This window comes from Sceloporus occidentalis, unplaced genomic scaffold (genome assembly GCF_023333645.1).
Source record: "Sceloporus occidentalis isolate IW3139 unplaced genomic scaffold, rSceOcc1.0.p SCAF_1, whole genome shotgun sequence".
NCBI classification, from domain to species: Eukaryota; Metazoa; Chordata; class Lepidosauria; order Squamata; family Phrynosomatidae; genus Sceloporus; species Sceloporus occidentalis.
The window spans coordinates 60,189,666-60,211,050 of record NW_028316981.1 but is presented as its reverse complement, the minus strand read 5'-3'; the positions used below and the strand labels follow the sequence as shown (position 1 = coordinate 60,211,050).

The following is a 21,385-nucleotide window of genomic DNA, read 5'->3' as shown; positions in this document are numbered from 1 at the left end:
GATCTCAAACTGGATTATTTCTGCAGTCTTATTTTGGACCTATGATAAAAGGCTAATGTAAATCTTAAATGCTTCATTTCAAATATATCTTATGAAAGTAGAAATTAGATTTATTAAAGTTAGCATCCACAAGAGAAGAGCAGACTGCATCATTTTGGTTAATCAATATGGGTTTTGTGTGTGGATGGAATTAGGATTTCTTAACAGTAATGCCTTATTTCTTTTTCTTTGTTTAGCGCCTTGTTGAAGCTGCAGAAGAGGCTCACTTGAAACATGAATTTGATGCTGATTTACAGGTAGGCAGACCTTGTCATTTTAAGATGAAAGAACTGGACCCAAAAAGTTTGTTCCATGTATATCAACAGTTGTTGTTTTTGTGTGCCATCAAGTCATTCCTGACTTATGGCGACCCTAAGGCAACACTATTATGGGGTTTTCTTGGCAAGCTTCTTCAGAAGAGGTTTGCCATTGCCATTCCCCTGAGGCTGAGAAAGTGTGACTTGTCCAGTGAGTTTCCATGGCTGAACTTGGATTCAAATGCTGGTCTCCAGAGTCATAGTACAACGCTCAAACCACTACACCACCCATGAAAGACGAATTTCATTTAGAAAATGCTTCTTTCTAACAGAAGGTTTCTTTCTTGAACTGAAACTCCCTCTATTCCTCCAATGGAACTTTTGGATCCAGTTGTTATCTAAGGTGCGGTACAAACCGCCAACAAGCGGCGTTCCGGCGCCGGCATTAGGCTTAGGGAGTGCGCACCATGTACATGCTCCCTAACCTTAATACATCATGGTGCCCTGTATACATGGCCACCAACATTGTTATATAAGCTCCACCTGGCATCCACATGGTGCCATGCAGCACTTATGTAACTATTGCGCCAGTGGTGTATTTGTCACGCCGCCGCTGCGGCGTAAAAATAACCTGCTTTTGTGGGTTCTTTTTCCTCCAGTGGGAAGCCCCACAGTTTGGTGGCTGCAGCTTCCCACCAGTGGAAAAACTGCCGCTGTCAGTCCAGACCTTCAAGAAGATATGTACCGGACCTATGTGTTTTATTTATAGAAGGCCTTAATAGCCTAGCTTCTACAGAAAGGAAAACTGATGTCATTTAGTCATTTTGCAGCTATCATGCAGTACATCATGGATTGTGATGAGATCTATTACCTATAGTTGATGTTTTATCTTTTCACCAATTCTACTGACATTTTCAGCTTTGTTGAAACACTACAAATGATGTGTAGCTGCTAATGGGATTTACGTAAGTGTTGACTCACTGTAATATTCATAAGTCTAGAAATTTTAATAAACCCTCCCCCCAATCTGGATCAGTTTATCCATGGTTCAGTGTAAATATTGCACTTAAACTCTTATTGAAAAAGGAACCATCCCCTTATCTGAGTACAATGTTGAAAGATAAGAGCTTAGTCCACCCTGGGAGCACCTAATAGAAGCACCAATACCTCCTACTTTCTCCACCATGGCTTCACTTTTGAGCTTTTTGAATGTGTGGACAGGAAAATGACAACAGTGGCAGCTCTTTGGTCTTGACAAATCCAGGCTGGCTCCACATTGGGGTGAAATAGATGCTGAAAATAAGCAGGTTTCTGGTTGGCTTTCAGGCAAGGCATTTAGATGATAAGGCTTGAAGCTGGCCAGAAACTGCTCCCAAGCCATGCTACAGCGAGAAATGCCGGACTCAAAAGGAGCTGGATTTTTCTTCTTCCCAGAAAGTACGACCTTCAACTGCCACAACACAACACATCTAAATGCCACAACACAAGAGCTGCTCTAAAGGGGTCCTCTATCCTAACTCTAACTCTAATTGTGCGTATAAATACACCATCTCAGGAACACATACAGAAACTGTGACACCTCTCAAGGAGATAAGTAAAGCATACACAAAACAGACAGTAGTCCAGAGTCCGGTCCCAAGGTCACACAATAACAGTCAGTCACAGCAAAGGGCAGAGGCAGGAGCATAGTCACAAGGCAAGTCCAGAGGTCAGATAACCAGAGATAATTGCAAGGAACACAGGAACAACAAAACTGCAAAACAGATTGTTGGCTGTAAAGAATCTTTGCAGCTGGAGTCTTTTAAAAGGCCTCCACATCTCTCAGCTGAAATCTATTAGCTCTCATCTTGGCTTCTTGCCTGGATGATAGCTTCAAAGACTCCTTGGCTTGTCTTCTCCCCACAGGTCCTAGCACCTGCAGCCTAGAGTCTATAGATGTTCCTCCCTCTGCAGCTTCTTGAGTTGCAACTTCCTCAGCCTTCTCTGGAATTGCAGATTCAGGCAGCCCCAGATCTCCCTCTGCCCCAGACTCCTCCACAACTACAGAATCTGAATCTGACTGTGCCTCTAAGTTAGGCCCAGGGCAGTCCATGGCATATACCTAGCTCCCTAAGTCTCTCCTTATAGGGTATGGTTTCCAGACCCTTCACCATTTTAGTCTCCCTTCTTTGGACACAATCTAGTTTCTCAACATCCTTTTTGAATTGTGGTGCCCAGAACTGGACACAATATTTCAGGTGGGGCCTAACCCCACCAATGAAATATTACTTCCCTTGATCTACATACTATACTTTCATTATGCAGCCTAAAACCACATAGGCCTTTTTAGCTGCTGCATCTGTCTGCTGAGTCATGTTCAGCTTGTGGTCTACTTGGACTCCTAGATCCCTTTCACATATAGTCTCATTAAGGCAGATGTCCCCCATCCTGTAATCTATGCATTTCATGTTTCCACCCTAAGTCCAGTACCTTACATTTCTCCATGTTGAATTTCATTTTGTTAGCTTTGGATCAACTTTCTAGTTTATTCAGGTCATTTTGAATTTTGATCCTGTCCCCTGGGACATTAGCTACTCCTCCTAATTGCTAGTTTGCACTTTCCTATGATTATATTAATATGGAATGGATTTATTTCAAAATGGTATAGTTCTGACTAAAAGCGATATGACAGAGAACACCAAAGTTTAAGATGATAACAGATTTGAAGGACCCATGGATCCCACTCCAAGGACGTAGCCAGGATTTTAGGAAAGGGGGGGGGGCGGTCCAGACTAAGTGCTATCATTACTGTATAAGTAAAGTCATGGTGCTTGGGCATGGTGGCGCAGCAGCACACACCATTCATTGTATCTGGGGGGGGGGGTCCAGACCCCACAGAACCCCCTCCCTCGGCTATGTCCCTGCCCACTCGGAGTCTGGATATAATTTGAATTGGAATAAAATGCTAGAGCAAAGGCCTTTTCTAATTCTTTTGTGTGATCAGTGTTAGAAATCAGTTACTTAAGATCACTGATCACATTTCCTTTTCTAATTCGTATGACTTTGCTTTTGTGTACCAAGGCATTTCTGATTTATGGTAACCTTAAGGTTTTTCAGAGGTTGTTCAGAGGGGGTGTGCCATTGCCATTTTCTGCATCTGAAAGAGAGTGGCTTGACTAAGTTAATCCAATTTTCATGGATGAGCAGAGATTTGAACCCTGGCCCCCAGAGTCATAGTCCAGTGCTTAAACCACTACACCAGGCTGGCTCTCATAATCATATGCCAGAAAAAGCTAAATTTATAATCCAAAGAAACCAGACACACCTTCATAGAACCTATTATTCAAGAATAAAGAAGGCACTCTTCTTTTGTAATTCCTTAGGTTTTAGAAATACTGATGAAAGAAGCACTTTAAGGTTAAAAGCCGTTTGCCTTGACAGAATTAACAATGCAGTCTAATCTCTGACAAGATCTTTGTTGTTTATTATCACCATTAAAACTTACAATTTTTAATCTTCATTTCAGTGACCCCTCTGCAACATTTGAAAGAGTTGAAATAACCCTTTGAAAGAACTCATACTAGCCTCTACTTGGTATAAAATAATGACCAGGTTGAGACCATATTTTAAAATGTATGTGGGAAGAACATGGTTTGTCCAGTAATTTCACTTTGGAATGGGAATGGTAGAAATGTTAATGCATTCCAGTAAGGGGGGGAGATTTTTACTACATTAGTAGCCTGGAAACCATTTCGTATCATTGGGGTTGGCATGTATTTTATGGCCCAAACAGTTCCACAGAGTGGTTTCTTATGGAATCCTTAGACAATAGTTAAATCATTAAGATCAGTGAAACAAAGGCCTGTTACAGACTGCCAAAATAAAGCTGCTTCAGATCTCTTTGGAGGTATGCTATTTAAATGATGCATGGGTCCTAAGAGTCCGTAGGTCGCGCCAAAGCCACACTCCATTCCTAAGCACTGGAGTACAGCTTTGGTGCAGCTTCTGGATTCTTCGGATGCATGCATCATTTAAACAGCATACCTCCAAAGAGACCCAAAGCAGCTTTATTTTGGCAGTCTGTAACAGGCGACTATAAAAACAAGGCAAAGTGAAAAGCTGCAAAAGTGATCAAAGTAGTAGCACTAATACAAAATATGACAAGGGGGAGGAAACACCAGCCTCCCTGAAAGATTTCTGAAGCAAAATTATTTCATTATCATTCTTGAAAAGAAAGTAACTCACAAAAATTGTCTACCACAAGTGGAACAATATTGGACAGTGTACTTGCAGAGAGTACTGCTACTTCAGTAAGTACATTTCTTCCATGGCTGAGAGTTGGTGTTGATAGCCTTTACAGTCCCTTCCAAATCTATGATTCTATATATCTGTCTGTCTATTCTTATATTATATATTTTATATAGCATAAATATATTTTACATATTTTAGTTGTACTTTATATGTGCTTTATATGTGCGTGGGTGTATGTGTTTGGGTGTATAATATATTTATTTTGTTGTTTGTGAGAAAATACCAAATTAGTGCAGTGACTGGCAGGTTCTCAATAATATCACTAGAAACTTCGATCATTCTTTTCCAGTTTCTGATCCATCTAGTTCAGCCAGATATCAAATTTATTTTTCAATTGGCTTTTCTTTAGAAAACATCCATTCAATAGAAATTCTACTTGAGTGCTGTGGTCCTTGACCTATTTGAACTAACCACAGAAATAAACAGTAATATACAGTGAGGGCTTATAAATAACACAGCCTCTTATTTGAAAGAAATAAATCAAAACAGAGGATAGGACTGACTATCTTACTGGAATTTCATAGTGTATGCTTGATTAATGAGAAAACATAACTTCCAAGGTTATTTGGATTTAAAGCCTTTACCCACTTTGTTTGGCCTTGACAGCCTCTGTACAACTACTCTTACTGTAATATGCTTGAATTAATGGAATTTTCTAAGCATTGTTTCTATTGAAAGCAATATTTTTCTACAGGGAACAGACCAATTCTAGCGTAGAACATGCTCATTTCAGAGAGAATATATATAAGTATATATGTGGACAAATATATGCATATGTGGATATGTATATATGAACCAGTGTGATGTAGTGGTGTTTGAGCATTGGTCTATGACTCTAGAGACTGTGGTTGGAATGGCTCAGGCATGGAAACCCACAAGGTGTCCTTGAGCAAGTCACATTCTCTCAGCCTCAGAGGAAGGCCAAGACAAACCCACTCTGAAGAAGACTTGCCAGCTCATATTTAGGGGCTTGAAACAGAAACAAAGATTTGCGCTCCCTCCTAGCTAGAATCAGTTAAAGCAATATATCAGTGCAAAACGTTATGTTAGGAGTATATTTATTTCAGAGAAAGTCAGATATCTTTAGGTATAGGCAAGTCTGCATTGATCTTACTAATTCTGTAAGTGACTGAGAGATCTTTCTTACTTAAGCAATCTTTAAAAAGGCCTCATCCACAGTATTCTCATAGTGGTTTAATGGATTATCTTCACATTCATCCCACCCAACAGTGATTTCCTATTAGACTGTACAACATTGCATAGTCCCAAGTGCCCTTGACTGGAACACTTCATATAAAGAACCTTGTCCCATTGCTAATACCTGTGGGATTTTAAATATAATTGACCACCAAAATGTTTTCAGTAATGTAGGATTTTTTTACACAAATATTTACTAATAGCATCATGCAATTCCCATTTAACTGCATGGTGTCATACACAGGGATATTAGTATTGATAGTCATTTGTTTTCTGAATGAAAAAACATGTTTTCCAACATTCAGAAGTCCTAGGTTGAATCCACATTGTGGAATTAATTTGACACTGCTTTAACGGCCTTGACTCAATGCTATGGAATTCTGGGGTTTGTAGTTTTGTGAGATATTCAGCCTTCTCCCCCAGAGAGCTCCGGTGCCGCAACAAAACACAGTTCCCAGGATTCCATAGGATGGAGCCATGACAGTTAAAGCAGTGTCAAACTGCATTGATTTTGCAGTGTGGAAGTAGCCCTAGTCAGGAAGAATGAGACTAGCCTTTTGCATAGTTTTCATCCAGTATTTGCATTTTGCATTTCGGTATTTTTTTTTTTAAAAAAAGCACAAAAACCTGTGCATATTTCCACAAAGAGATTATTTTGAGTAAAAATGGGTTTTGCACAATTTTTACACAAAAATATTGGTTTTCCATGCAAAGCTTATAGCTCAGAGTATAATGATAATCTTTCTTATATGATCTTAAACTCAAATCCAGGGGTAGGCAACCTTTTTCAGCCGGGGGCCGGGTTGCTGTCCCTCAGACAACTGGGGGGCCAAAGCGGGGGGGGGGGAGCTTCCACCCTCCGGGGGTGGGGCTGCATGCTGGGGGTGGAGCTTCCACCCTCCGGGGCGAGGCTGCATGCTGGGGGCAGAGCTTCTACCCTTTGGGGACGGGGCTTTCTCTGCTCCCTTTCCTGACCTCCAGCTGTCTGAGAGACAGCTAGAAGTGGGGGGGATTGAGAGAGGGGGTGACAGGTGCACGCCTGCTCCTCCTGCCCTTCCTTGGCCCCCAGCTGCCTCTCAGAGAACCAGTAAGGGCCCGTGAGGGGCAGGAACAACAGGCGCGCGGCCCCTGCTCCTGTCCTCGGGGCTTTGCCAGGCCTGAGGTGTCCTCCAAAGGACACCTCAGGGCTGCCAAAGCTCTGTGGGGAGGAGGAGGCGTGTGCCTGCCCTCTCCTTCTTGGCCCCTTCCTTCGGCCGAACGGGCTCCAAGGGGCCCTTTCAGCCGAAGGGGACGGCCGAAACCACTCTCATTGTTAAAGCAGACCTTTTAGCATTAAAAGCACTGAAAATACACAGAAATGCACTTTGGAAAGTCACACTGTCTCACCTGCAGAAAGAGTGCATGTCCCACAAACTGACATATCATCATCATCATCATCATCATCATCATCATCATCACCATCACCACTCTCATTTCAAAGCAGACCTTTTAGCATTGAAAGCACTGAAAATACACAGAAATGCACTTTGGAAAGTCACACTGTCTCACCTGCAGAAAGAGTGCATGTCTTCTTCCTACTCCTCCTCTTGCTCCTTCCTTCCTCCTTCTTCCTCCTCTTCTTCCTCCTTCCTCCTCCCTCCCTTCTCCTCCTGCTCCTTCCTTCCTTCCTTCCTTCCTTCCTTCCTTCCTTCCTTCCTTCCTTCCTTCCTCCCTCCTCCTCCTCCTCTTCCCCTGCAGACCCCCGCCTCCTTCTCCCCAGGCCCGTGGCTGTGGAGCAACCGCGGGCTTGGGGAGAGGGACGAGGGGGACCCCCGCCTCCTTCTCTCCAGGCCCGCGGCCCCACTGCCTCTCCCCGCCCTGTGGGAGGGCCAAGGCTTCCCCACAGGGCGGGGGAAGGAGCGCGCCGCCGGTCCCAGTGCTTTCCCCCGCCCCTCTGGGAGGCAGAGGCTGTCCCAGAGGGCGTGGGAAGGAGCGCACCGCCGGCCCCAGTGCTTTCCCCTGCCGCTCTGGGAGGGCAGAGGCCGTCCCAGAGGGGTGGGGAAGGAGTGCGCCGCCGGTGGTAATTGGCGGCAGGGCCGGCCTGGGGCCGCTCCTACAGTGCCCGCGGGCCAGATCAGGCCCACAGGCCATAGGTTGCCGACCCCTGCTCAAATCCATTAATAAATGTTTTTATACTGAACACAGAACTTTTTTTCCCCCCTGCCCTCTCAAGAAAATAATAGTTCTATACGTATGGTTAGAGTAGTTTCATGGAATTCAGTGGGACTTTGTCTATGTCTTGGTTATGACTTTTAAAAGTATCACTGAGGTTGCATCTGCACTGCAAGTGGTTTGACACCAGTCAACTGCCATGGCTCAGCACTATGGAATTCTTGGAATTGTAGCTTGTTGTGGTATCAGAGCTTTCTGACAGAAGACTAAATGTCTCACAAAACTACAATTCCCAGAATTCCATAGCATTGAGCCATGACAATTAAAATGGTGTCAAACTGGATTATTTCTGCAGTGCAGATGCAGTCTGATTTGTCTTTATCCATGATGACCTTCCAAATATAGCAAGATTTTTTCAGGACCTCCTCTCCCTATAATTAGACCGAAATCCTATGAATTCCTTTACCTCAGTAGTCAAGCATGTTATGCTACCAGTATTAAGTGATCAGCATTCCACAGCATATACCTTTAAAGGTATCCTTTTAACTGATTCATACGTTGCATGAATGTTTGTGGATCCACTGTTCCGCATTGCCAATTGAAAGGGATAATATCTAATTATATATTGAGGTTCTGAAAATTGTACTTTTAGTGCCCCAGGAGCATTTTGTGCATTTATTTATTTATTTTTATCACTCCTTTCTCCCAAAGTGGGACCCAAGGTGGCTAACAACATATATAAAACACATTAAAACAACAATTAAAACCATACAATTAGAATATAAAAATATAAAAAATTACAAGTATAGAATTTAAAACATAGAAAGTTATAAATAATAATCTAAAATCAACCCCTTCATCCCCCAATAAAGTCGAGCATGCCAGATCTCAAAAGGCCTTTTTAAACAAAAATGTCTTTGCTTGCCAGCAAAAGGCCAGCAGTGAGGGGGCCAGCCTAGTCTCCTGTGTAAGGGAGTCCCACAGGGTGGGAGCAGCCACTGAGAAGGCTCTCTCTCGTGTTCTCACCAGGCGAACCTGGGATGGTGGTGGGACCGAGAGAAAGCCTTCTCCCGAGGATCTTAGGGCTCTTGGTGGTTCATATGCAGAGATACGGTCTCATAGATAGTATGGACCTAAGCTGTGTAGGGCTCTATAGGTCATGACCAGCACTGTGAATTGTGCTTGGAAAGGAACCGGTAGCCAGTGAAGCTGTTTCAATACAGGTGTTATACGTTCCCTGTAACTGTGTCAAGGCATAGGGATAGTGTTACCCTAAATGCATGGGGCTTGCAGAGCCTCCACTGACAACAGAAATCTATCTTTATTAATTTGGGGAATATTTTAGCCTGGTTTTGCAAGAGGAGGTAATGTATGCAGGAATGAAGCTTTACCAGTAATAACTGAAAAAAAAGACTCCAGACATTGGAAACTGCATGAACTTTTATTAGAAGAAATATAAATGAATATAACCCATTCAAACAACCAGCATATAGAGTTAACTGAAATAGAAAAGTGAAAGTGGGATAGCAAGGTTTAGGGCTGGATGAGATAATGGGCTCTTATCTTGAAGAATGGTACACAGAAAGCCAGGAATTATAAATTATAAGGCCTGAAAATGTAGGTTTTGGGAGGCAGATGAAAATGGACAAAGAACTAAGACTGAGGCCTGAGGGTGACATTCACTATACATGTTGGGGGAGGGAGGTGACTGCAGCAAAAAGGTTACAATCCATAGAGATTCTGTGGGAAACCAAAAGCTTGATTGCCCCTCAACAGAATCTGAGAGGGTTTACAAAGTGGAAAGTTTGTATTGATATTCAGGAGATGAGATGGGTTTGATTTTGATCAATGATGCTTCATGAACTTTACAACACCAAGACAAGGTCTGGAGTCTTCAGGACTGAGAGGTGTTTAGAAATACACAAGAGATGAAAGGGGGGTTTCCAGTCTTGTTTGATCTGTCAGAAGTCATCTTTTCACTTTCAGTTTCCATTAGAAGTTCAGATAGTGAACTTTATCGCACGGGCCCTGGAACAGGCCCGTTGCATTCTAAAAAGGGGTCGTTCTGGGGATGGAATGGGCCCCAGAACTCATCTTACCACACTCTGGAACGCTGCCACCGCTGCCAGATGTTCCAATCGCAGCCCACATCTGTTCCAGGGGGCGTGATTTCCAAGAACTGTTCCAAAGTGTTCTCGGAAATCATGCCCCCTGGAACAGATGTGGACCGCGACTGGAACGTCAGGCAGCAGCAGTGGCATTCCAGAGTGTGGTAAGATGCGTTCTGGGGTCCATGCCGTCCCCAGAATGACCCCTTTTTAGAACGCAATGGGCCCGTTCCAGGGCCCATGCGATAAAGTTAAACGTGTGTGTGTGGCGGCACTCTTCCAGCAAGCTCCTCCATCTCATGCATTTCCACATGACTCATTACACTACCTATTCCACATGACAATACCTATTCCAGTGCTATGTATGCCATCACAACCATGACCACTCATGCTGATGCCTACTGTTGTATCAAACTATAGCTAGATTAATAAATACATTAGGGGATGTTCAGATGGTTACAATACAGAACTCTAAATTTCATTGTTTCCTTTTGTAGCCATCCTTTTAGAAACATAGAATCATAGAATCATAGAATCATAGAATCGTAGAGTTGGAAGAGACCACTAGGGCCATCCAGTCCAACCCCCTGCCATGCAGGAAATCCAATTCAAAGCATCCCTGACAGATGGCCATCCAGCCTCTGTTTAAAGACCTCCAAGGAAGGAGACTCTATCACCCTCCGAGGGAGTGCATTCCACTGTCGAACAGCCCTTACTGTCAGGAAGTTCCTCCTAATGTTGAGGTGGAATCTCTTTTCCTGTAGCTTGCATCCATTGTTCCGGGTCCTGTTCTCTGGAGCAGCAGAAAACAAGCTTGCTCCCTCTTCAATATGACATCCTTTCAAATATTTAAACAGGGCTATCATATCACCTCTTAACCTTCTTTTCTCCAGGCTAAACATCCCCAGCTCCCTAAGTCGTTCCTCATAGGGCATGGTTTCCAGACCCTTCACCATTTTTGTCGCCCTCCTTTGGACACGCTCCAGTTTCTCAATGTCCTTTCTGAATTGTGGTGCCCAGAACTGAACACAATATTCTAGGTGGGGCCTGACCAGAGCAGAATACAGTGGCACTATTACTTCTCTTGATCTAGACACTATACTTCTATTGATGCAGCCTAAAATAGCATTGGCCTTTTTAGCTGCCACATCACACTGTTCACTCATGTTCAACTTGTGGTCTACTTGGACTCCTAGATCCCTTTCACATGTAGTTTCATTCAGCCAGGTGTCACCCATCCTATATCTGTGCATTTTATTTTTCCGCCCTAAGTGCAATACCTTACATTTTTCTGTGTTGAATTTCATTTTGTTAGCTTTGGCCCAGCTTTCTAGTCTATTCAGGTCATTTTGAATCTTGATCCTGTCCTCTGGGGTATTAGCTATTCCCCCTAATTTGGTGTCATCTGCAAATTTGATAAGTATGCTCCCAATTCTGTCATCCAGGTCATTGATAAAGATGTTGAATAGCACTGGGCCCAGGACAGAGCCCTGTGGGACCCCACTAGTCACTTCTCTCCAGGATGAAAAGGAGCCATTGTTGAGCACCCTTTGGGTTCGGCCAGTCAACCAATTACAGATCCATGTAACAGTTCCTTTGTCTAGCCCACATTTTACAAGCTTGTTTGCAAGTATGTCATGGGAAACCTTGTCAAAGGCCTTAGTGAAATCAAGATATACTATATCCACAGCATTCCCTTCATCTACCAAGCTGGTAATTTTATCAAAGAAAGAGATTAGGTTTGTCTGGCATGACTTGTTTCTCTGAAACCCATGTTGACTTTTTGTGATTATGGCATTGCCTTCTAGATGTTCACAGACTCTCTGTTTAATGATCTGCTCCAGAATCTTTCCTAGTACTGATGTCAGACTAATTGGACGATAATTGTTGGGATCCTCTTTTTTCCCCTTTTTGAAGATGGGGACAACGTTTGCCCTTCGCCAGTCTGCTGGGATCTTTCCTGTTCTCCAGGAGTTTTCAAAGATTATTGCCAATGGCTCCGATATTACATTTGCCAGTTCTTTTAGTACCCTTGGATGGAGTTCATCTGGCCCTGGAGACTTAAATTCATTTAGATTAACAAGGTGTTCCTCTACTATCTCTTTACTTATTCTGTGCTGAAATGCCCCTATTCTGTCCTCTGCTCCATTATCCTCAGGTTGAGCACCCTTTGCCTTTTCTGAGAAGACTGAGGCAAAGAAGGTGTTGAGTAATTCAGCCTTTTCTCTGTCTTCTGTTAGCATTTTGCCATCTTCTCCACGCAGTGACCCTACCGTTTCCTTCTTCTTCCTTTTGCTGCGGACATATCCAAAAAAGCCCTTTTTATTGTTCTTAACCTCTCTAGCAAGCCTGAGTTCATTCTGCGCTTTAGCTTTTCTGACTTTACCCCTACACATGCCTGCTATTTCTTTGAATTCCTTTTTTGTGATTTCCCCCTTTTTCCATTTCTTATACATGTTCCGTTTCAAACTTAGCTCGGTTGAAAGTTCCTTAGTCATCCATCCTGGTTTCTTGAGACACCTCCCGTTTTTCTTTCTCACTGGAACTGTTTGAAATTGTGCCTTCAGTATCTCTCTTTTGAGAAACTCCCATCCATCCTGAACTCCTTTATCTTTTAGTATTTCTGACCATGGAATCGCCCTCAATACTTCTCTAAGCTTACTGAAATTCGCTCTCCTAAAGTCTAGGATGCGTGTCTGACTATGCCTGGCTTCTCCTTTCCACTGTATTACAAACTCCAGGAGAACATGGTCACTTCCACCTAATGATCCCACCACTTGCACCCCATTAACCAAGTCATCATTGTTGGTTAGGATCAGATCTAAAATAGCTGACCCCCTTGTTGCCTCTTCCACCTTTTGGACCATGAAATTGTCTTCCAGGCAAGTGAGGAATTTGCTAGGCCTTGAGGATTTTGCTGAGTTTGACTTCCAGCAAATATCAGGATAGTTGAAGTCGCCCATCACTACTACATCTCTCTTTTCTGACTGTGTGGTCATCTGTTCTAGAAAGATATCATCCAATTCCTCAGTCTGACTTGGGGGTCTGTAGTAGACTCCCACCATAACATCCTTGTTGTTTCCCTCCCCTTTAATTCTTATCCAGATGCTCTCCACCTGGCTTCCAGGATTGGTGTCCTGGATCTCTTCACTGGTGTAAATATCTCTGACATATAGTGCTATTCCTCCACCTTTCCTGTTTGGCCTATTTCTCTTAATAAGGTTATACCCCTCTATTTCCACATTCCAATCATGAGACTCATCCCACCAGGTTTCAGTGATGCCTATTATATCATATTTGCTTTCTTGTACTAGGAGTTCGAGTTCATCCTGCTTATTTCCCATGCTCTGTGCATTAGTGTAGAGACATCGCAGACCATGGTTCCCTTTTACTTGCTGCCTGTGCAAGTTTTTTTGCCTCCCACTGTTGGGCCCTTGCACTGTTTGCCTTGTTTCCTCTGTGTCATTTTGACTATTTTCGCCATCCCTTTCGCCTTCCTTAATATTGTCTCCCTTCCCCTCGGAACTCAGTTTAAAGCTCTCCTGATCAAGTTCTTGAGACTGTTGGCAAAAACATTTCTTCCAACTGGCGTGAGATGCAACCCATCTGTTGCAAGAAGTCCCTCCTCATGGAACCGCAGCCCATGATCGAAGAATCCAAATCCTTCTCGGCGGCACCATCTGCGAAGCCAGTTGTTCACATCTGCTATTTTCCTCTCCCTTCCTGGACCATGCCCTTCAACTGGCAGAAGAGACGAGATGACAACCTGTACATCCATTCCTTTCAGTGTCCTACCAAGCGCCTCGTAATCCCTTTTGATGTTCTGAATGCTGTGTCTTGCAGTATCATTAGTTCCCACGTGGACCAAAAGGAAGGGGTATTTGTCAGTAGGCTTGACCAGTCTTGTCAGCCTCTCTGTCACATCATGGATCTTTGCACCTGGAAGACAACACACCTCTCGAGACATCTTGTCAGGCCTACAAATCACTGCTTCTGTACCCCTCAGCAAGGAGTCCCCCACTACGACCACACGCCTCCTCCAAGGCTTAGCAGCGACTGTTCCCTCGGGTGGGACTCTCGGGTTCCCTCGGGTGGGACCCTGAAGTCTGTCCATGCTGCTCTTCTTCATCCTCCTTGATAAGGGAAAGAGCTTCGAATCGATTCTCTAGCTGCAAGCTCCCCGAACAATTCCTTCTTGGCTTACTTCTCTTTGTGACATTCCTCCAGCTGTCTACCTCCTCTGTTTGGCAAGTGACCTCTTCCACCCTAGCATCTTCCTCTGCGTGGTACTCATCCAAGATGGTTAGTTCTATTGTGTCCAGGAAATCCTCTTGTTCCCTAATATGCTGAAGTGTAGCTACTCTGGACTCCAGCTGCTGCACTTTCTCCTCCAAGAGTGCTACCAACTTGCACTTGGTGCATGTGAAGTTCTCCACTTCTGTAGGCAAGAAGAGAAACATCCCACAAGAGTTGCAGGTGACTGCAGCAGATCCCTCGTTGTCCATACTGCAAAGTCTTTAGTAATGAGTATAACAGTCAATCTAGTGGGAATACTTCTTTAAAGGAATGTACTGGCTGCAGAACATACTTTTATTAGAAGGAAATACTCTTTACTCCAGACTGTCTACTCAGTCCAGTGTCTTGCATAGTCAATATATTTAAAAGCATAGCTGATTTGGAGTAAGATAGTTGTTAATATATTTATATTCTGAAATATGGTATATGCAGAATGTTATTTTGCTAAGCGATTAGATTACAAAAATAAAGGGCTTTCTTTACCTGTGAAATGTAAGAGGCTAAATCCTTCAGTAATTAAATTTGCCTGCAGTAATTTGTTATTTTATCCTTAGAAGCCTAATGCTCATTCTGATCCCTAAGCATGCTTACATGAAAGTAAGTCTTGTAATTCAGTGACAGAACTTACACTGAGATGTATCTGCAATTTTGAAACAGTTTATCAGCAGATTATGGGGTATTAGCCTCTGAAGAGGGAGATGCCATTTTCTTGATGTATGGCTTATTAACTCTAAATACTTCAAGTCCTGATTATGAAATAATTTGTAACCAAGCAATATCTATGCACTTTTGTACTTTCAAAACCTGAGTTTTTATTTTGCTGTTTGCAAACCCGATAGTCAAAAAAACTCTTCCTAATACCCTATATATCAAAAGCTGAACATTATCTCAGTGTGTGTGTACTTATATGGAGATGCAAAGAAAACATGCAGCTCTGAAGATTTTATACAGATCTGCTCATCTCAGCACGGGAAATCTGTGCTACAAGTATTTGGCAAATCTCTTGAGAGCTCTTATCTCCCAGAGAGAACCCACTGCAGAATTATAGCTGTTTAACACCACGTTAACTGCCATGGCTCTATCCTACAGGATCCTGGGATTTGAAGTTTGGTAAAGCACCAGAGCTCCCTGAGAGAACAAGCTGAATAACTCTCTGAATTATGAATCAGATTCCACAAGATGGAGCCATGACATTTAAACTGGTGTCAAACTGCTATAATGCTACTGTGTGGAAACATCACTAGGGTCCTTTCCCATTGTGAGGCTAAGCACACAGTCATCAAGGAAAACATGATGGACTGCAAAGACATAAACAACTCATACAATGCTACTATTTTAGTTCATGCAAAAAGAAACTGTTAACCCAACTGCACATTCAACAAAAATACACAATAACCTTGTGAAAACGTGCAAATGAGACCAGAAAAGAAAAGAAAACAGAGTGGCTTATGGATAATTTCTTTTAAAAAAGCTTTCTATTTACTGCTCAAGGAGGAATCAAGTGCAAGAAGGAATTTGTCAGCAGGATTTGTTGGAAATTAAAAGTTTGGAGATCTGCAAAAAATCTTTAGGGGAAAAAAAACAATAGGAGGAGAAAAGAGGTTGGCAAAACAGTGAAGACTACTGTGTTCTATGGGCCCATAATGGTAATGGCCTAGGAATGAAACTGTGGAAGTGTGTTTGTGTGTGTGAAAGAGAGATCCAGCAAGTGAGGAGCAGGAGCTTCTTATAATACATCATGGCTGGCTGACTGGAATATCTTCAAAGGGGCTTCCGCCCCACACACCCCTGAGAACACTGGGCAGGAAACCTCCTGAGAGCCAAGCAGGATGCTGAGCTTCTCTTCCCCCCCTTTCTATATGTATATATGTATATCAGATAAATATTATTTTATTCAAAGCAGGGTTTGGACATTAGACCATATAGTGAGAAAGGGGCATTTTAACTGAGTACTGCATTTTCTTTACTGGTATGACTTAAATTATGTTTCTAATTAAAATAAGTTATACTATTTGAATAGTGTGTTAATTTTTATGGATATTATCTTTATTACTCTTTACTGTGAGCTGCCTTGAGTCCATTTTTGGAAGAACAGAATAACAGAAGCCCAAATAAATGAATAAGTTTATAGTTCCTAATATAGAAGCAGATAAAAAGGGAGGAGAACTCTTAGCACACAAGAAAAGGCTTATTTAGACCAAGACCTGCAAGCGGGGGCTGTGGCAAAAAAGAAAGAAAAAAGAAAGGCATTTTTAAGACAGAGAATGACGTTGATAGAACATTTTGAATCACATACGTTATGTGCTATATGATTTGCATGTAGATGTAAATATATAAATAATAATTATAATTTAAATAGAAACAGAATACAAATACACCTCACAGACTTTGGGAGAAGTCTGACCAGGTGACCTGCCTGCTTACTCTGTCTGTCAATGAGGTACTGTTGATGGACAACTCTTTCATACCTCCTGTTGTGTTTTCTTAATGGCTTTTTCACTTTAAACTCAGATTGGGCTGCCTTTACACTGCAGAATTAATGCAATTCATCACCTCTTTAAGTGCCATGGCTCACTGTTATGGAATTCTGGAATTTTGTAGTTTTGTGAGATATTTAACCTTCTCTGTGAGAAACTACTAATACCAAAACAGACTAGAAATCCCAGGATTTAGTAGGACTGAGCCATGACAGTTAAAGTGGTGTCAGCAACCTGGACTGGACTGGATACACATTCTAACAGAGGAAGCCTTCAGGCAGACAAAATGGAGAATTGTACAGTTCCGGACCTCCCCTCCCCTGCAAGTTCCAAAATCTGTGCATATTTAAGCCCCATAGGTTTGAATGGAGTATGTGCACGAGGCCCCGCACCCCATTGAGGTTAATGGCAGTCACCCCTCTGCGGATTTTCAAATCCATGGATTTCAAGTCCACAGACTTGGAGGGGCAACTGTATTTTGTAAGGTAAAACACATGGCCACACTAGCTGCAACTATGGTTTATTTCAGTTTGAGAACCCTCTGGATGTATGTGTATGCACACACCTTAATGGCAAGGATTAAAACAAGGGTAGGAATCATGCAGCCCTCCAGATGTTGTTGGACTACAACTCCTAGTAGCCCACTAGCTAACAGAGCAATAGAGAGAAATGCTGGCAGTTGCCGTCCAATGACATCTGAACAACTGTATGATTCCCATGCCTGGCTTAAAATGATTGATTTTGAGAAATATAATATCTGTGCATGGAATTTACACATATGTTTGCAGATCATGGTGAGGTTTTACAGTTGTCAGCAAAAGAGCACCAGTGTCTCACTGAACTCCAAATACCAGGAATCTATGGGATGGGGCCAGGGCAATTAAAGTGAAATCATAGTTTCACTTTAAAATTGTGTAATGTGAAAGGGATCCAGTGCCTTTCTCCCAAAATGTAGCTAAGGTGGCTGTGAGTAGGATAAGAGAGAGATTTGTAAAGGTGCTACTGAATTCACTTAGCCTGAGTAAGGAGCTATACAGATTGCCCCTAAGGGGCGGTGGGAGGCTGCTCCTTTCCTGACCGGATTGGGGCTGCAGCACCATGGCCCTCATCTGACCTCTGACGGGCACAAAAGGAGCTGCAAAAAGCAGCTTCTTTTCACGCCCTCCAAAGGGCACCATAGCTTCAGCAGCATGGCTGTATGGCACCCCTTTGGTGCTGCATCATTTGGATGCAGCGTCGGAGTCATGCCATGATGATGCATGCTGTTGGGAATGGTGCATGGCATCATGATGCTCTGGGGGTGGAATTAGGGCATCTAGCATCAGGACGCTGCACCCTGACTCCACCCACAGGCCAGCAAAAGTGCCAGTCTGTACAGGGCCTTTGTAATTTTAATTGAGTAACTAGATAAATAAAAAACTACATATAAGGGATGAGTAGAGTTGCTGGGTGAAGACTGTCCCAGCTGATGAGATTTCAATGTCAGAACTTGAAACCTTGAAATGGCCCATTGTGACATCATAAGAGACAGATCCTGGTGGTGATACAAGGATGTTACAAGAGACAGCCCCTGGTGGTCCCACTGAAAGTGATGCTGAGCACCAACCAGAGTTACACAGAATACACCCATTCATTTTAATGCCTCCCTGACAAAGTTTTCATAATGAGGAAAATATACATTCCTACACTTTTCAAGACAGTGCGCTTGCCTTGACATTCCTTTCTCTCAAAACTGGAGAAGAGAGTCTAGGCCTTGAGATATGGGGACTTTTGTCATGAGCACTCACTTCCAAAGCTCAATAGGATATCTAAAGCACACAAAAAGTTACAATATGAGAAAGAGTTCCCTATTATTTTAAAGTAGCACTAGTGGCCAAACGACAATAGACACCAGGAAAACATGTCTCACGTGCTCATAAATGGCTGCTTTATTATAGAGAAAGCCCAGCGCATTTCAGCCTGCATATATTTTTACTGCCTTCTTCAGGAGTGATTTGAAATCTAATTGCAGGCATTCCTGAAGCAGAGAATCTCATTTTGTTTGCTGAACGAAAAGAAACCAAAATGGTTTGAAATTGTTTCTTTTTGTACAGCAAATGGAATGAAATTCTCTGCTTTATAAGTGTTTTTTTTTTCTTTTCAGGAAGACCTAAAATGTCCCCAATGTCCCCTAGAGAGTGTTTCAATTTTAGTCTTTAGATTGTTGCCTTTAGATGAAGCCAATGCTCTTGGTGGCTTTGTTAAAAATAAGTATTGTAATCAAAAGTTTCCATATTTCAGTTGTAATTAATATTCCTAAAAAGTAATTAAGTTTGCAAATGACAACATTAATTCACAATTTCTTTTCATATTTGTCTTAACTACTGATATTAATAACAGTGCCTTCAGTGTTCACTGACTTGTCAATCTCATTATATAATAATAAATACTGATGCTAATTAACATGTTGCCCAAGATGATAGATATTTAATATAGTGGAGATAGTTGAAATATCATTACCATCAGTGGAAAAGAACAGCTTTGTAATGTAAATGTGAGTTGTAAACAGAGAGTCTGACAACAATACTCAATTGCCTTGAGTAGGTCATTCAATGCTGCTGTCATCTAATACTGATTTAGTGGCAAGAGGTGTGTGTGTTGTACATGTTTAGGTGGGATACGTTACTGTCAAAGCTTACAATAACTGACCAGTAAGTTATTACAATAACTGACCAATAAGCGATCTCAGGGTTGTCCTATATAAGAAATGCTGATCCAGGGCACAGGTGCTCTAAAACCAAACAAGGCAGATTTTATCTGGGGTATGATTTTAAAAACACTGAAAATAAAATTGACCATATGTACAGATATATGGTGTGAACACACCTGAATACTGTATACAGCTTTGTTTCTATATCTTAAAAAAATGATACTACATTTAAAGTCATAACTGTGGAGATTATTGGACTCCTTTTAAACTAACTTATCCCCAATAGGATAAAGTCTAATTTAAATTTAAAAGTGGGTGTTATTGCACTCAGCTGGAGCCAGGTGAGTACAACCCATCTGCAGCCTGGACTCCTACCGCACTTATCCAATGGCTAAGGGTTGGACTGGATGGCCCTTGTGGTCTCTTCCAACTCTACGATTCTATGATTCTATGATCAACCTATAAAAAAGATTAAACATCAAAAAATTTAAAACTATCCAATAGGAATATATTAAAAATTTGGGGCAGATTAGCGTAAGAAATGAATCTTCCTCTAGAGGAGGGGGGGGACAGGGGTGATGTTATTAATCAATTTTGGTGTCGGTATCAATAGAGGATCTGATGGATCTAATGTATCTAACCTAGTCTGGGAACGCCTGCCAGAAGAGATCCGTCTTAATAGCCTTTTCAAAGACTTCCAAGGTGGTAATATGGCAGATCTCGCCCAGCAGGTCATTCCAGAGCCTGGGAGCGATTAAAGAAATTGGCTGTAGAAGTGAGTGCCAGAATGAATGTATGTTGGGAAAATCAAGCCACATATGCAGAAATGTTCCTGTAGCATCACAACCTCACCAGCACTTGGGGGAGACATTTCTCACTATTTTGGCTAGTTTTACAGGAGTCATGTACCATTTATGAATTATTTTTAGATTAGTTTCCCTGGTTAATGCTGAGCAAGATTTAAAAGGAGGTGAGGACCAATTGTGTTCAGGGATCACAATATTTAAATCTGTTTCTCAAGTTGCCTTAAGGCTTTGGTTTTTTTCCCCATAAAAGTGTTTATTTAAATAGGTATAGATCAAGGATTTTAGTCCTTCATTGTTTTGAGAAGTAGGATCACATCTTTTTTCAAAGACTGTTATGGATCTTTGACATTCTTCCAGTGACACTAATGTACAGGAAAAGGCTGTTACCTGTCAGTGCTGGAACCAGTTTATTTTTAATGATGTTACTTCTACAGCCTATTGTCTAAGGTTTGCCTCTTTGAAAAAAGATCATGGATAAGGTAGATGCCCTGTTCCTTCCAACTGATAAATTGGCCTACTTTTTCTGGTGAACCGAAAAGCCTATTAGCTAGGAAGGGGCAAATGAGTGAGGGATCTGCCATTAGTATATGCTTCTATTTTTACCAAATTAGAACAGAAGTTTGCAACCATTGGTTTTTTATTTCTTTGATTCTTTGTATGATAAGCTTCGTAAAGAAAAGCAATGGAAATTAGATTGAGGAGAGTTATCCAATTCCATTGCTACCCAATTTATGTCCCTGTCCTGCTTAATGAGGTGAACTGTTTGACGAAGTCGAAGAGCAGCGAAGTACATTGATATGTCTGGTAGTGCTGAACCTCCTTTTGTGGACTGGAGATGTCCAATTGTTTTTCCTGAATCTAGGTTTCTTTTGATTGAAGACAGGTTTATGGTGGAGAAAGGGGGATGGTTTGAAACAAACAAAAAATAATGTAGGGATTAGTAGCATTTTTATAAAGGCTATCTTGCCTAGTAGATAGCCAGCATGACATAGTGGTTTAGGCATTGGACTTGGACACTGGGAGATCAGGATTCAAATGCCAGCTCGGCCATGGAAACCCACTGGGTGACCTTAGG

General features: G+C 42.2%; 1 protein-coding gene across 3 annotated transcripts in view; it reads left to right on the top strand.

The window, feature by feature from the left end:
* The window catches only part of CACNA2D3 (calcium voltage-gated channel auxiliary subunit alpha2delta 3), a 717,368-nt gene that overhangs the window by 218,783 nt on the left and 477,200 nt on the right, over positions 1 to 21,385 (top strand). For all 3 annotated transcript variants that reach the window (XM_089522601.1, XM_089522591.1, XM_089522612.1), the window contains exon 4: positions 237 to 296. In XM_089522601.1, coding sequence (XP_089378727.1) covers positions 237 to 296 — 60 coding nt within the window. The remainder of the gene's footprint in view (positions 1 to 236; positions 297 to 21,385) is intronic.